The 16,658-nt window shown below is 39.5% G+C and overlaps 1 protein-coding gene across 3 annotated transcripts in view; it reads left to right on the forward strand.

Annotated features, from left to right (window-relative positions):
* Nucleotides 1-7,198: 7,198 nt before the first annotated feature.
* Nucleotides 7,199-16,658, forward strand: part of bcam (basal cell adhesion molecule (Lutheran blood group)) — a 60,933-nt gene continuing 51,473 nt past the window's right edge. For all 3 annotated transcript variants that reach the window (XM_037676157.1, XM_037676158.1, XM_037676159.1), the window contains exon 1: nucleotides 7,199-7,511. In XM_037676157.1, the coding sequence (XP_037532085.1) occupies nucleotides 7,448-7,511 (64 nt within the window). In that variant the 5' untranslated portion in view covers nucleotides 7,199-7,447. The remainder of the gene's footprint in view (nucleotides 7,512-16,658) is intronic.

Genomic DNA, 16,658 nt, shown 5'->3' on the forward strand with positions numbered 1-16,658 from the left:
TAAAAAATGAATTAAAATCATCCCCAAATTGCAAATTATCCACAGTAATGTTTTGTTGTTGTGTTGTAAAAACAATTAAATTCTTATTTTTTTTAAGCAATTCTGAGATTAGAGAATAAACAAAACTCTATTGACGGCACATTTTCAAGTAGGGAAGTGACTGTGTAGACTGTATCAAAGGTAAGATCCCACCCCCGTCAAAAACCTTGACAATAGAAATATCTAAATGACATCAATGTTCTTGTAACTAATCACTTGACCACAAAGATGACCTATAGATCATGACGTTACCTGGGCTGTATGCATTTGGGTGATTATGAAAGTGCTGCATTGTTCTGCACCATTTCCTGGCTTTTATTTATTGTGAGCATGACGGATACCTCCCTGCACGCCCACAAGGTCAGTGTCAGAGAGAGTGGTACTGGGCTACCATCCAATCTGGTAGAATCCACTCAAAGGAACCCAAACACACTAGATGGCATTGTTCTACACAGTGGCACTCTTCAGGAGTGTGTATTAGAACCTAGATGAATCTGAAAACTAAATTATTTGTGCATCGATTCAGTTGCAAGACTTTGAATAGACCACGATTTAGATAAAAAAAAAATACTGTTGTTAATAATTCATGATGAGTTAATTTTTGTATGTTTATGGTCAGGGCCAGTGGCAACAAAGACAAGTAACTTGAGAATGGAAGTGTCATGTTGAATTCCCAGAGTAAAGATTCTTTACAGGACAAGTCTGTCACTGTGACTCATGCTTCTCTTGACTCACGGTCCAGTACGTAACAGTGCCCGGAAAATAGCTTTGATTTTGTTTGTGGACCAGCCAAGAAGGAAGAGGCTGAGTGTAAGGGAGTGTAATAAAGAAATACTGAGAGATTAAAGAGTAGAGTGATGGAGGGCACATATAGAAGGAGAGAATAAGCAAGTGCAACAAAGGGTGAGATCAAAGAATCACAAGGCACACGAAGGATAGAGCCTCAGCGTATCACTCTGCCATGACAGTCGGGCCACAAGAATTAATACAAGATTACAGCTACCTTCACTTTTCATCTTTCCCCTTCTTATTTCTCCTCGCATACACTTTGCTATCATTTCCCGCGGCTACATGTTACCCATCCCCTGACTTTGGAATTAAAGCTCTCTCCTCCTCTTCCTCCCCTAATCTGTTCTCTTCATTATTCTTTCATTACACATCCCTGTTCCCTTTGTAGTGCCTCCATGTCTCTGTTTCTCTTCATCCCCAGCTTTAGGCTGACGTGTCAAATATTCTCTCTGTCAGATAGTCTAATTTTTAAAATGGGGCAAGGGTGGTAAATCATGTAAAACTGGGGTAACAATTTTCTAACAGGACCCTTCAGTAAGTGTCAAAAATCTCACTGTATATTGACGTCTCACACATTAGAGCCTACATAATGTATCGTTTTAGCAAAGGTGAAATTCTCTGGCAACCACATGAATTAATTTTTTTCCCCCATTAATAAAACGACAGATTACCAAATTCCTTTTTTTATTTTTTATTTTAAAGAACAATAATAAATCCCATCAACAAAAGTGACCAAAAACAATCTGGAAAGTGCTTACCATTAGTAGACCTGTTTTCAAACCTAAGCAATTCCTCCAATTCAAACTCTTAAACACTAGTATTGAAAGTTTATGTACAGTATCTAGAAACTATATATATATATATATATATATATATATAAATCAATAATTTAGTTTTACTTGGTCTTAAAATAAGGAAAATACAGTAGTACATAAATAAAAACATGTGGCACATCAGTGTCATTATAGCAGTTCAGCCAGGTTGAGGTATAAATTTTGATTGGACGTTTGCAACAACTTAATTTTTTCAATCCTCAGCTGTCGAAGGGACGTCACATTTGATTTTCAAGCTCATGATTGACTCTGATGTCTGAACCAAGGACTTGTGACTGTGAAACAAGCCCAAATGATCAACACGCCACCATTGCTCTGGGCATCTAGGAGTTATTTTCACTATGTTTAGGACGTTACTGTCAATGTTGTTTATTGGTGCTTTGTATCTGTTCCATGGCTTAGCCATTAAAAAAAAAGATTTTTTGAGTATTTCCTTGATTTTTGTTTAATAGCATTGACAACTTAATGTCTTTCCTGTTTAGGATGTTACTTTCCGGCTTTTTACAGCATTAATGCTGCTCTTAGATTATTATGATTATAAACTACTCTTTCATTTGTTTCAGTTCACTTTTGTTTTTCGGTTCGGACTGTGTTTTGATTGTGTTTTACCTAATCCTTTTCTTTTGATAAACTAGTAAAATGTTTTCTTGATGAATCAATTAGACGTGTTCTCTGCCTTGTTTATTACTTGGTTTGTGTTAATGCATAGCCATCATCTTATTTGTATCATTTCATAAATCCATACAATTCCTCTGGTTTATTTATTTTGTTTGCTTTTGTTTCATTTTCTCAATTCCACAATTTCTGTTGCCATTGGTAGTTTCTTTTAGACTTGTCATGTTGTTTTTTATTGACTTTTCTGCTCTACCTGCCCTGGTTTCTCCTTTAAATAAGTATTCCATGTCATCCATCTATGGGTTCCTGCATTTGGTTCCTCACCTTACCACAGAGCCTGACACCTTGGATTAGGACATGTTTGTTCTTTTCTAAATCCAATCAGCAGAAATGCATTGAGGTTAGAAATGAAATTGTTTTATTTTCCTTTTCCAACTTTAATGCATTGCAGCATAAGGAGAGCAGAGAAATGGAAAGTATATGGAAAGAATCCATAATGAGGAAGTTTCTGCCTTACTTAAAAAAAATACACAGTCACGTAGAAAAGAGTTGAATGTAAAAACCATCAACGAATAAAAATCCTTTTTTCCCCTTTTGGTTGAAAGTCCCAAATGAGAAAAGATCAAACATGTCTCAGTGTTATTTATCAGTGATGGGAAGATAAAGTAGGGCATCAACAGGAAGGTTGTGATGATTTTAGCACTGACGCAATCCATCTTACTGTTGTGCAAAAAGGCAATATAGGTCCAAAGTCAAAACTTTTAATCTTTCTGTCAATCTACATTCCAAGCATGTTCTATGGGTATGAACTCTGGAAAAGGAAACAGCAAACTGATCTACCATCTGAACTAGGTCAAATTTCTGTTGCAGGATGAGTAGCCAGGACATCTAATGCCTCAGAGGAGGATTGATAGTCTTTCACGTTAAAAGTCAAAAGTTGTTGAGACATGGGATTCACAGCAGAATGTCCTCTGGATAGCTCTCCATTGAAGGTATTCTGGGCATGTCTGTTCAAAGCTAACTGGGGTGATTAAATCCCACCTGGTCTGGGAACACACCAAGGGAGATAGACATGTGGAATTCCTTGCTTCGGTTGCAACTTGGTTTTCAGTGCCCTTTCAGTTCCCTTGTTTTCTGTGGCTAGCCACAGAAAATAAGGTTGACCACAGTATGAAGCAATGCAATGCCTACATTTAAAGACAAAGCTTCTATCCAAATTGAAAAGCAATGGTCTCATGACCGACATAATCAGCACAAATCAGGTTTGGGACGTTTTCCTTTTGATGTCTTAATTTTGCTTCACGTGTCTATCCAGACAAGTCTGAGAAAGCAGCTGGGAACATACAGTATGTGTTTACTCTTCATTCTTCCTCTATTAACCCACCTTTTGGTTCTGCTCACATTCATATTCCTTTCAATTCTCCTTCACTGTTGCAGCTACCATCCTGTCGTAAGTGCCCCATTCCTCCTCTGCAGCTCCATTAAGTAATGAGCCTGCATAATAAATCACAGCTACTGTCCATATGACTGAAAGCCTAACAAAAAACACGCCCCACGCTTGGCTAAATCAGCATTATCCACAGCTCCACAGCATGGTCCAGTTCTTATATAAAGCAGTATAAGGATCATGTCCTTCACCACAGGACAGGAGACTTGTTAGCGGATCCCATGTCTCTACAACATGGGGGGATGATTATGGCTGGGTCAATATCGAAAATGAGTGTCTGTATTGATGTTCAGTAGCTGCTGGGAAGACTTTTCTCCCTGTCTTGCTGTGAGAGCCAAGAATAGATGCAATGAACGGGTTACACTGGCTGCCAGTTCCATCGAACTTGCAGTAGCCTTTGAAAACTCCTGCCAGTGGGATCTCTATCTGAAAAGCAGCTGTGTGTGCATTCCGAGGAGCTCAACTATCAAATCCCATCCTAAATTGTAACTGCTCCGTGTGCATTGTAACAGAGAACAGGTTGCAGGTATTGCTTTTCTATTCAAACAAGGCTGAGAAAATATTAACCAACTGTTATGAACTAACAATGTTTGGAATGTGTGTCTTTGAGTGCTACTGCACTGCAGGAGGCTGTTGTTGCTTGCAAAGTATTCTAATCATTTTAGTGTGCTGTCATTGTCAACCATAGAAACTACAAGTTGATAGATGTTTATGCTGCCTGTCACCAAGAACAATAGTAATATTACATCAGGTGTTAGTAACTTAATTGTAGTTTATATTTCCAACCCTAAATTTATAGGGTTTGGAATAATTCATCTTTACCCTCTGAGCACCAAGACATACATACAGTGTGACAATTAGGCTAAACAGGTCACTAACACCCACTAGATAACTAAATATCTGAGCTATAAATAGCTAAGTAGAGTGTACCTCACCCCGTAAATGCCCAAACAGATTCAGAAGGGATTACGTGTCTCGGTATGATTGGTATGTCTGTCAGTGACAAGCAGCTTTTGCTGCTTTGAACTAGCGTCCAGTAGAGTCAAAAATTAAAAATCATTATTAGGAACATGTGTCAAATGAGGATGGTACATGTTATTGTCTAACCAAGGCAGGAAATTTGTCTATGGAACAAAAGACCCAAAGAAAAATGACTGTCTTTTAGTTTTTGAGCATGACCTGCAAATGCAACAAGAAAGATAAACTGACCAACCTACAACAAACTGTGATAATGGCCCATGCAAAGCTGTCTTAATTCCAATTTTCTACCTAACAGCGCCACACCATTTATCTTACATATTTTTATTGTTACTATGTCATCATCTACATATGGTAGTATCCAAGTAAAATATGTACTTACCCTTATATCAATATCAAGGACTTCATACATATACTGTGTCCATTCACTTCATATGTTGCTTTGTCACTTTACTTCAAATGTCTATGTCAGGACCTTCATACTTATAGATATACTTTTTATACTTTTTATATTTATACCGCTATACTTACAACTTAGGGTAGAATCATGCTTGTTTTATTTCATTTTATGCTAATGTTTATTAAATGTTTAATGGTTAATGGTTATTGTTGCACCAGGGGTCTGAGAGTAATGACATTTCAATCCTGTGTATGTCCTGTACATATTGCAGCTTTGACAATAACGTTGACTTTGACTACTTTGAGGTTATTGCTTGAAAAACATATTATTTCAACAAATACAAAGTCTTTATATAATTATGCAGTATTTTAACAGCAGTATTATATTACGTTACGGGTATGACTGCAATGTACTTTTGGAGTTTTCTGTGTCACTGCCTTGCCATTGTGTCATCGTGGTTCATCTCCCGGCCCTCCTCCTGCCCTAGGCTTAGACTCCGGCCTGTCATGGTGGCTGTTTCCATGATCCTCCATCTGCTTGCATGGACCAAACTTTACAGACCATTAGTTTCCGTGGGGAAACCTCGGATGTTCTCTATATGCCGGTCCCAGTTCTGCAGGGCAATTTGGGAGGGCAGATGCTGCCATCGTTATTATCATCAAGCTGCTAACGTGATCTGCTAACGCTGCTAACAAGACCACGCCGCTAACAGAACCACCCTGCCAATAGGACCATGCTGCTGAAGATGTATTTCTTTTTCACTTTTGACACTTTGCTTTTTCTGCATGCTTTAGTATGTTTTTTTTTTGTTGTTGTTTGTTTGTTTTTGTTTTTTGACGAGTCGAGACGGTTCATCCCGTCCTCAGCATTTCATTGCATCGTTGATTTGCATATGACAAATAAACCAAACCTATTATGACATTGATGAGGTGCGATATTATTATCATTCCTCTCACTAACCTTATTGAAACTATAGGAGTAATTTTACCAGTTACATATTTTTATTAATCTCACACAGGTAAACATAAGCTGTTTAGTACTTTTTGTAATCATGAGGCACCATATGATGATAATACCACCTCCATACTTTATGGTCATGAAATTTTGTTTGCAATGGCATGCCCCAGCTAGGCTTGTTGCATTCTTGTTTCACCCCTACAAAACTGAACAAAACATGTCATCATTCTTTTGTGTCAGACAAAACGTCCACCCAGCATTCAGCATGCTGATGTCCTGGCAGTGTGCAAATGTTAATTAATGCAGTTTTTATCTCATTGAGCAAGCTTTTTCTTCTGGACATCATATACAAAGGTTTACTTAATACCATGTCATTTCTATTGTTCAAGCTGCTCCAATTCCTATTGACAAGCCTCATTCCAAGTGACACTCGGACCTTTGGTATCAAACTGATTGAGTCACTGTCTAAAGTCTCCTTTGAGGAGGATGGACACTGTGACAAGTATCTCTTGTTTACATCTTCTGGTTATCGCTGTGATGCTGTCAACTTAATTTGATGTTATTGTGTGTTTTTTTTTTTATCTATTTAAAGTTTCACAGTTGTACTCTCATTTCCTGCATAATCATTTCCGTGTTACATGCTGACGAACACCAGAACTTGTCAGATCTGAGTGTCTAACGATCAATTTGTTGTTTGATAAAGAAGAAAAAAAAAACCCCATCTCATTGACACTTCGTGTAACTTGAATGATTATACAGTTATTAAACTTCTATCAGTATTCTGACTCTTGAAAATGAAAAAAGAGACTTGTCAGTTCAAAATGAATGCGTTTCTTTTGACACCAAAAGGCTATTGCACATGCAGAATAATGTTTTTAAAACTAGACTCTAGAGCTTCTTTTGGAAACTTAGGTTTAAATTTTTAAAGGATTGCTATGAGTCAGCCTCATGATAAAATCACTTTTAACTTCCTTTAAAGAAGTCTCGCGGCCCCCCTGTTGATCCTAGCACGTCTATACGTGATTAGTCAAGCACGTCTTTTCACTGCAACTGAGGTGGAGGGAGCCAAGGGGGGAGGGGGGGAGGGCGAGAGGGGAGGGTGCTGTATTTGGAGGAAAGGGGGGGTCACCTTTTGTGCAAATATATCAACCAAGTAGACTGCCACCAGCATCAGATTTCTGAGTGCGGGTGTGTGTGTGTGTGTGTGAGAGAGAGAGAGAGAGAGATAGAGGCTCTGCTGTGCGTCAGAGACACGGAGGGGGAAAAGGTTTAGGAAGCGTTGGAGCATTGAAAGCAGAGAAATTTGCAGCTGAACCTGATTTTTTTTCCACTTTACAGCCACCAAACAAAGTGACTACTTTGACATTGAAGAAGTTCAAGAAGGCAGCCATGGACGGAGTAACTCCAGGACGCACGTCGCTCCTCTGCACCTTGCTGCTCTGGACATTTCAAAGTAAGTCTCTCACATTTCCCCACTTCTTTTTTTTTTTTTTTTCAAAACGTTATCTCGCTTCCCATTGACTTTTATTGTGATTGACGTGGTGCATGTAGGGTTTCCACATCTTGGCTCGCCCCGAGTTTACCGCAGACACTAACAAAAAACCTTGAAAACCTGTCAGAGCGCGGCGCAAGTTGCGCTTTTTAAGTTCTCCATCAAACGGCGCAGTTCTCATTTGTCAAATGTTCTTCACTGATGATAAACAACCTGCTCGGCTTCGGACATTTTGCAGAAGAGACAGAGAACAAGTGGAAAAGCAGATTTATCTCAAAAGGCAGCGTGTATGGAGAAGAGACAAAAAAAAAAAAAAACGTCCCCTCTGGGCACGTTTCAGGTTGCGCAGCTTCTAAAGTGCGCTGTCCCTGCAGGACGGGATGGGTGAAGCGTTGGATTTGCTGAGAGTTTCAGTTCACTGAGACCTCTTAGGATTCAGAATTGGACTCCTTTCCCGATGGACGCTGCGTCAGTGGGCTGCAGCCGACACGCACTTTCACAGAACTTTTTCTTTGTTTTTGTTTTAACCAGATTTTAACAAATTTTTTTTTAAAAAAAGAAACAAAAACCTCAAAGAAAAGCTCCCCCAAATCGCCTGAGTAAACCTCTTACTTTGGAATGTCAGACTTGAAGCCCCAGCCTGCGTTATCAGAGTTTTGATGTCTGATCCACCAGATTTATATTGATGCCTCCTGTGTTGGCAGTGAGCCCTCAGCTCTCCTTAATCCTGCAATTAACAGACTAGTTCAATTACAAATTGTCTTTATACGAGTTTCAATGAAGACAAGTTTGACACCAAAGTGTATTAAGAGAGTTGCTGCGGCTTCTTATTGTAATATGTTCATTTATTATTGTGTTGTTAGAAAGCTGTGGTCACAAATGTTCAAGAGTTTCTAATATTACCTATTTTTATGTTTCTGTTATATTTGCAAGACTTTGTTCAATATAGGTTGTTATTAGTTTTATTTTTATGTCTAGAAAGACTGTTTTATGTGTTGTCTGATTTAAGATTTTTTTGCACTATAACAGGACAGCTCCGCCCATTTCCTCATTCATCCAATGAGGATGAAGGGCGGGGCTTACAGCCGGTCAACGCCTCTCTTTCTGTAGTCTTTTGTTTTCCACATCTACCTGACTACTCCATTCACTTGCCAGCAAGTTTTTTTTTTTAATCAATTTAATTTTCTTCATTTTTTTATTGAGTTGCAACATAGATTTTATTTGTATCAACCTGTTTTAAAGGGATAGTTCTGATTTATACAAGTGAGGTTTTGTGGAAAGTTTGTAAACAAATAACATGGTAGCGGATGCAAAAATCTTGTTAAACTGCCTCAGTTTGGAGAAACTGACGTTGGCGCTGGCTCAAATGATGATTTAATGAGCGAGTTCAAGCAGATCAAGACTAAAGTGGATTGATAAACATAATCATAAAACAACTTCAGTCCAAAAATGACACTATTTTATAAACCTTTACATTGTCAGCAGGCTTACATTTTATGATTGTTTTGGCTGAATTTTTTAATTGTTAAAGACTTGCATGACCAAAGGTGGTATAACTAACTTTTGTCATTTGTGTCTACAAAAACTGTCGCATTTTATGTAAATAACTGTGCCATTTGAAACTGATGGTATGGTAAAGGTTTGTAGAATGGTAGCAATCCACGTTGGTCCTGACCCTGCACGGAATACCTGTTCACACTTCAGTCTGGTCAGAAATAAACTGAAGTTATTTTAAAGGGTATCTATATTATTATTCGTAATAGTTCATAAACCCCACCTCAAAAGATGCAAACTATTACTTTTGATTTACCTTTTCCTACTTTCTTAAGTAGGTATGAACTTTCATCATTCAGTTTCCAGAAAGCTCTTTAACTTCCTGATACATGGTTGCTGTGCTTTCCCTTACATGGAGCGTAGACCATCCCAACTAAAAAGTTCCCTGTAATTGATGGAATAAATTTTAGCCTAAGACACATTGCACAGCTGCAGCGCGTTGATTAAAAGCCTTGGTTCCAGGTGCAAACCCCCATCTTTCTACCCCCACACACACACCTCCATCCCATCCTTCACCATTCTCTGAAAACATGCCTCTGAAAAAAAAAAAAAAAAGCCAGACCTTTCTTTTTCTCAAATCCCTCTTTTTTTTGTCTCCCTTGAGCATAATTCTGTCTAACAATAGCAAAACTTGCTGGTTCTCTGTGGAATTGTGTCTCACAGACCTACATTCTTCAGATTGCTGGTTGCACGCTTGCAACATCCAATGCCTCTGAGCACAGATGTGAACTAAATAGGTCCACAAAACACAGATCACTGAGATGTGTTATCTCCTAAATGTGTCTGGTCTGAGCTGCCATAAAAACGACAACATCAGTACTTTGAAGGAGCAACGTGTGCTAACCCCTATTTATGGCAACACCCAAGACGGGCTGGTGAATAAGTGTCCCAAGAAGTTGTAATTTTTGTGAGGGTTGAAATCAGGTCTCTCTTGTAAATGAGTCCTTGAGGCTCAATGGGATTTACCTGTCTAAATAAAGGTTGAATGCATGAAAAAAGTTGAAGCAAATTTCAGTTTATTTTTTGTCATCTTATATTTGCATTTGGTTTTACTGCTTTTTGGCCTTTTTTTGTATCAATATAGGGATAAAACAGACATGATATTAAAGTAAATAGACAAAGAGAGAGTCAAATAATCCAGTGAATTTGAGCTAAAAGGTAAAGTCTTGTGATCAAAGTGTAAAGAATCATTTTGACAAACACAGTTCTGATCAAAGTGTTAGACTCTAGCATGTAAAGTCAAACACTGCCTTAATTCTCACACTCATTTCCTCACTTTTAATTTTCTAACCCCCTGCCAGCACAACATCAGAAGTGCACCCCCTGCGGCTATGTGTAATTATTATGGTATTAGTCCAGAAAAAGAGCCATTTAGCCACGAGGAGGGCCACTTTCACTGCTGTCCCAAAGCACTTCAGTGGTCAGTTTTGTAAAGTCAAACACGTCATTTAGCATTTGAATGTAAAAATATATATATTTACAGGTCTAAATATTTATTTAGTTATCTCTAAATGGAGTGACACAACCCATAAATAACTCATAGACACACATCACTTGATCACATCCAGCCCTGGAAACCGCCTGGCTAGATAACAAGGATCAGGCTTAATGTTTGCCCCCGTGTCCTTTAAGGTCTTTAGAGAAGTGGGCTTTTGACTGGAGGGGCCAAACTGATTGTATTTGTGAATCTGTGTGACTGTGAGATAATGACTGAGTAAATCACTGAGTTGAAGTAAGTGGCATTCCTCAGAACATGTTGCCACTTGCTTCGTAATGTGAGTTTTTTGTGTGTCATCCCCTTAAATTTTGTAGAAAAGAGCTGCTTTTAAAGCCCCTCCTGACCACAACTCACAGGCAGTAATCTAAGTACAAACATGTGACCACAAAGTGGTTTTTTATCTCATCATCTAAACGCAGGCTTATAGGTTAATGTCTGGAATATGTTTTTATTTTTTTGTTGTTTTTATCAGGTCGCATTCTTGTGAGTTGTTTGGCTCAGCTAAATAATGACAGGGCACCAATTAAACATTTAGTAAAAGGTATATTTATTTAGGTTGATTTTTGCTAGTGTCCTCACAGTTGTTAAACTTTTACCCTGGATGATGCATTAAAAGACAACATGATGTTTGCTGGTGAGCTCAGTGGTTTTCTGCACCCAAATGGTTAATATAATTTAGTAAAAATAGTTTGTAGCTCAAATTCCAAACTTCATTTGTCTACTTTAAATTCTCTTCCACTAATAAGGGTTTTAAAAGAGCTGTCGCCACAACTGTCATCACACACACAAAACACACACAGACCCTCGACAGCTTTAAACTAAAGGTGTATTTTTACCAGATTAGCTTTGTTTGCGTTCCCTTCGCTCGCCCTATTATTTTATCAGATCCCTCCCCTCATTACCTTTTATCCATCTGCTTCTCTTTCTGCTCACGCTCTTGTTCTGTTACAATGGCAGATTAGCTGCAGTCTCGTCTTCCTGATGAGTGTTTAGTTACTGAGTTAACTTTTTTTTGGGGCCTGTGTCAGTCACCGCACTTTTAAGTGTGGTTAACGGTTAATGACCTTATAACATCAGGAAGAGAGCCCACAGTGTTTTAGTGGGAGAGGGTCTGTTTGCCTTTACACCCTTCCCCAGAGCCCTTTGCACAATGGATTTATGGCCTCTATTAATGATTTTAAAATAAGACTGACCATCCTCCCCCCATTGGACTCACTTGTTTTTCATTTACCAAAGCACACATTACCTGCGTCATGTCTCTGCCATCGTTGGTATTTTAACTATTTTATGTATAAGTCTGAAAAGTATTAAAACATAAAATAGTTGAAAAGCAAACATAGTGAAAATGGTAAGGTGCGGTCTGTTGTTTTGAGGCTGTGCTGCCTTATAATTACTGGGAGTTGTAGGGAGGGAAGGAAGGAAGCAGAGAGGAAGGGATGGACGGAGAGGATCAGGGAGTGGGATGAGAGATCATTAGAACCAGCTATAGCTGCTGCCACTGTGCAGTTTGCTTCTTCTTGTCTCCTTGGAGGAAGCTGATAGTGATGTGCAATTTCAAATGCAGCCTTGAAAAGAGGCTACACATTTGTGTGCGCGTGTCCTTGTCTCTGCACGTGTGTATGCGATGGCAAATTAGGTTGGGGGGAAGGTGGTTGGGGGGGATCCAGTACGGGGTGATACAAAATTGAAAATTCACAAAGCTCTTTCATGAAGTGAGGTTAAGTGCTGCCAGCCTATTTAGCAAGAGAGTGGATGTAAGATGTAAGAACTTCATTATTTTTTGTTGTTGTTGTAGGAATATACAAAGTGTGGTGGGATTTTTCTGGAGCTCTTCCAGTCTTTCCACTTGTTTAATGAAACAGGGGTGCATTATGGTGGTTTACTTATGATTTACAGCACTTCGATTACGACATCCCCAGTTTTTCTGATCAAATGTGGAAGGCAATGACAGCAGATGAGACAAGCAGATTGTGTCAGGGATTGAGGCATACCAATTAAGGATGGGGGATGTCTAGAAGAAGCCTGGATCTGTGGCCAAGGAGATCATTTTCCTGGCAGCGAGGAAGAAATCCTAACTCCTGCGTCTCTCCAACCCTAAACCCACCATTTCACTCCAGCCTGGGTGAGGGTCCTCTGGGAGCCCTGCAAGCTGTTGCCTTTCAGACATCAACAGTTGCCTCAGCAGCAGTTGCTGAATGCACCCCTCCAAAGAAACCCCCTTTCTTTGTGCACACACTCACACACACATGCATGTGGGTGTCATTACCACCTTGTGTATTTCCACACATGTGGTTTAAGGGTGGTTTAAGTTTATTAAGGGGAAAACAACCTGCCAATGTTCTATATTTATTTCAAATGCATTTACCAGTAGATATTCATATTGTAGTTTTAAAGGTTTCTGCACACTTACTCTTTATGATCTGTAGATTTATTTCTGCTACTATGGAACAATTCTGTGCTTGAGAAAACCGTGGAATATATCTGTGCTCCAATAAATGTTGCTTCATACGAAAGGAAGTTGTAACAATGAAGCCTTAAACAATTTATTTCCTTCCATTTTCTGCATCTCATATTGATAAGCAGGAGAACAGGGTGACTTTAGGTTTACTAGGGCTTTTAGTGTTCCACTTCCAGAAAGGAATGCGCTGCAGAGAGTGGTGAAGGCTGCACAGAAGACTGTTGGAGTCAGCCTCCCCACCATCACAGACATCTACACCTCCAGATGCAGGAAGAGGACACCCTGCATCATGAAGGACCCCACTCACCCAGCACACACATTTTTTGCCCCACTCCCCTCAGGCAGAAGGTTGCAGAGCATTTAGTGCAGAACCATTAGACTGAGGAACAGCTTATATACCCTGAAGCTGTTAGTCTTATAAATCCCTAACCAGGAAAATCACTGGAAGGAAAACAAACAAAACAAACAAAAGTAAAATTTCTGTAATGCCACTTTAATTGGTGATAATCATTCAACCCTTATTTTTACAAGTTAATCCCATTGAGCTTCGGGGACTCATTTTCAAGAGAGACCTGAATATGTGACTTATTTGTGCTGCTGATTATCCATGCTGCTGATCTCTTGCCTTTATGCTGCTGTATTCACTCCCATCTCACTACAGACACATGTTCAGGCTGCTGTTTAGTATACCATATTATTTTATATTATTAGTGTTTAGCATACACCTTAGATCCTTATATACTGTTTCTTTTTTACTTTATACTTCTGCTATTTTTGTGTGTAACTGGGACCTTGAGTACACAATTTGTGAGTGTTCTCTCTTTTACCAATTTTCTATGGTCCTTAAGTTTTGTTTTTATGTCAGAACATTCCTGTGTCTTCCTTCAACTTTAATCTAGTTAATGGTTAAGCAGCCGCATTAACCTCTCCAGTAAGGCTGGACACTGTTTGACAATAAGATCGTGTTGCGTTAACTAGGCCGGGGGGACCTGGGAGACAGGAGAGGCAGCATTAATCCTCCACACAAGGAAGGAAGAGGAGGAGGGGAAGAGGGTTAGTTCCAGTGTTTGTGTGTGAGGTGTGGTGTTTGCATTACGGCACCTGCATACGAGGGTTTTGCTGTGAGCGTTGCCTGTTTTCAGACATTGAAGAGAAGGGGGCTCCCCTTGTCATGTGAGAACAAGCCGTGATCACTGATGACCGACTCCAGTGTCGGTTTTCAGGGTTTTCGAGTCATTCTGTTAGCCCGAGGAGATAACTCACCTTTGTTTTATGGAGGTTTCTTCTTCCTTAAGCCCCCCAGTAAAACTAGGACCAAGGAGCTTGAGTTTAGTTTCTGCTTGTGTGAACTTGACTTGAAAGAAAAGAGTAGAAGGGGTAAAATAACCATGCTCTGACTGTTAATATTTTTCTCTAGTCACATCACAAATTTTAATAAGTTTTTATTCCCGTTCATTTTTTTTCTCTGGGTTTTGCTTCAGTCTGCACTGCTCCACTTTATGCCCATTTCTATAAATCACTGATCTGTTTCTGTCCTCCTAGAGCCAAACGCATGCCTCCTGAGTGCTATAAAAAAACACTATGACCCAAACACTGGAAGCCAGAAGACGCAGTGATTCATTCTTTTTGTTTTGCTCAGCAGTTGTGTTCATATTCCTGTAATACAATTCAAGTCACATCTTATCAAGTCATTTTTGTTTCCATTTAGGAGGAAAAAAATATACATTGTCTCTCAGTCCATATGAATATTTGATTAAAAACCAATAGCGTTCAATTGGATTAAGACTCCATCAGGCTAAATGACTCCCAATTATTCGTCTGCACAATCCGCAGAACAACATACATGATGGATAGTTATAGTGGAGATAATGTTAGAATTACAGAGTGCCTAGCTGATTTGGACCCATGTTATTAAAGCCTAAAGTGATTAAAACCCAATTTTTTTGTCCCGAGAGCATATTACATTGTACTTCTACAGGCTTGTTGCTGAATTACGTCTACATTTGTTCAACAAGATTTAATCCTGAATGAATTTCAAATGGCAGTCAAATTAATGTGTTGTAGCTCTTTTGAGTAATGACAAATGTGTTTAGTTCTTCTAGGTGTTGTGTTAAGTCCCGAGAGAGTAATGAGTCTAGCACAGACAGCTGAGAGGACCCCCTTTGATCCAATTCTTTTCTCACACACATACATGCACCTTCTGAGCTTTATCTCAGTGGAAAATGATGAAAGGTGCTCCAACTACTCATGTCAATTAGCAGTCCAATTGTGTGCCCTGCATATTGTGTATATGTGTGTGCTTGTGCATTAAAAGTGGTTTGTCAGGGTGGGGTTGGTTAATGGCAGAGGCAGAGAAGACACATGTCCAATAATAAGGACTGACAAAGGGGCACAGGCAGAGGGAGGGTCCGTGGGAGGATGGGAGGACGATGAAGCATCCAGCATGTCAGGGCTTTTCATTATCTCTCACTTATAGTTAGGTCTGGGAATCAATATCATTATACAATGAAAATATTTTCCCACACTGGACATGATGATCCACAATGCACACTAATGATTATTTTTAGTCCATTGCAACAAAATGTAAATATTAGGTGATAAATACACAAATTATTTTGCTTAGAAACATTAAATACACTTTCTTACTACTAAACTTTCAACTAACTTCACAGTGACTGAACAATTAATACTTTTTCTTCTAATCAATTTTTTTGGTAAAAAAAATTCTGAATGCAGGAAAAAACTGTGGACATGTAAATTTATCGTTTGGTTCAATTTATCTACTTTACGGTAACCAAGTGTTGAGTTAAAAACAAGTGGAGGAGTTTAAGTATCTCGGGGTCTTGTTCACAAATGAGGGGAAAATGGAGCAAGAGATCGATAGGCGGATAGGTGCGGCATCTACAGTGAAGTGGGCGCTGTACCGGTCTGTCGTGGTGAAGAGAGAGCTGAGTCAAAAGGCGAAGCTCTTGATTTACTAGTCGACATACGTTCCTACCCTCATCTATGGTCATTAGGTTTGGGTTGTGACCGAAAGAACGAGATCACGGATACAAGAGGCCGAAATGAGTTTTCTCTGCATAGATAGGGTGAGAAGCTCGGTCATCCATAAGGGACTCAGAGTAGAGCCGCTGCTTCTGCACATCGAGAGGAGCCAGTTGAGGTGCATCCTAATCAGATGCTCAGGCATCTGATTAGGATGCCTCCTGGATGCCTCCCTGGTGAGGTGTTCTGGATACGTCCCACCAGGAGGAGACCCAGCGGAAGACCCAGGACACACTGGAGGGACTATGTTTCTCGGCTGGCCTGGAAACGCCTTGGGATTCCCCCGGAGGAGCTGGCCCAAGTGGCCGGGGAGAGGGAAATCTGGGCCTCCCTACTTGGACTGCTACCCCCGTGATTTGACCCCGGATAAGTGGAAGAAAATTGATGGATGGATGGATGGATGGCGTTAAAAACCACAACAGACAAGGTGTTGAAGAATCCCAAAGTAATGCTACTTCCATTTGGGCCACATTATGAAAAACATTGGGTATAATCAATTGAATTAACGAATCCACTGAAAATTAAAATGGCACATCTTAATTGTTTGGTATAC

Source organism: Nematolebias whitei, chromosome 5 (assembly GCF_014905685.2).
Source record: "Nematolebias whitei isolate Nwh7 chromosome 5, NemWhi1, whole genome shotgun sequence".
In the NCBI taxonomy this organism is placed as follows: Eukaryota; Metazoa; Chordata; class Actinopteri; order Cyprinodontiformes; family Rivulidae; genus Nematolebias; species Nematolebias whitei.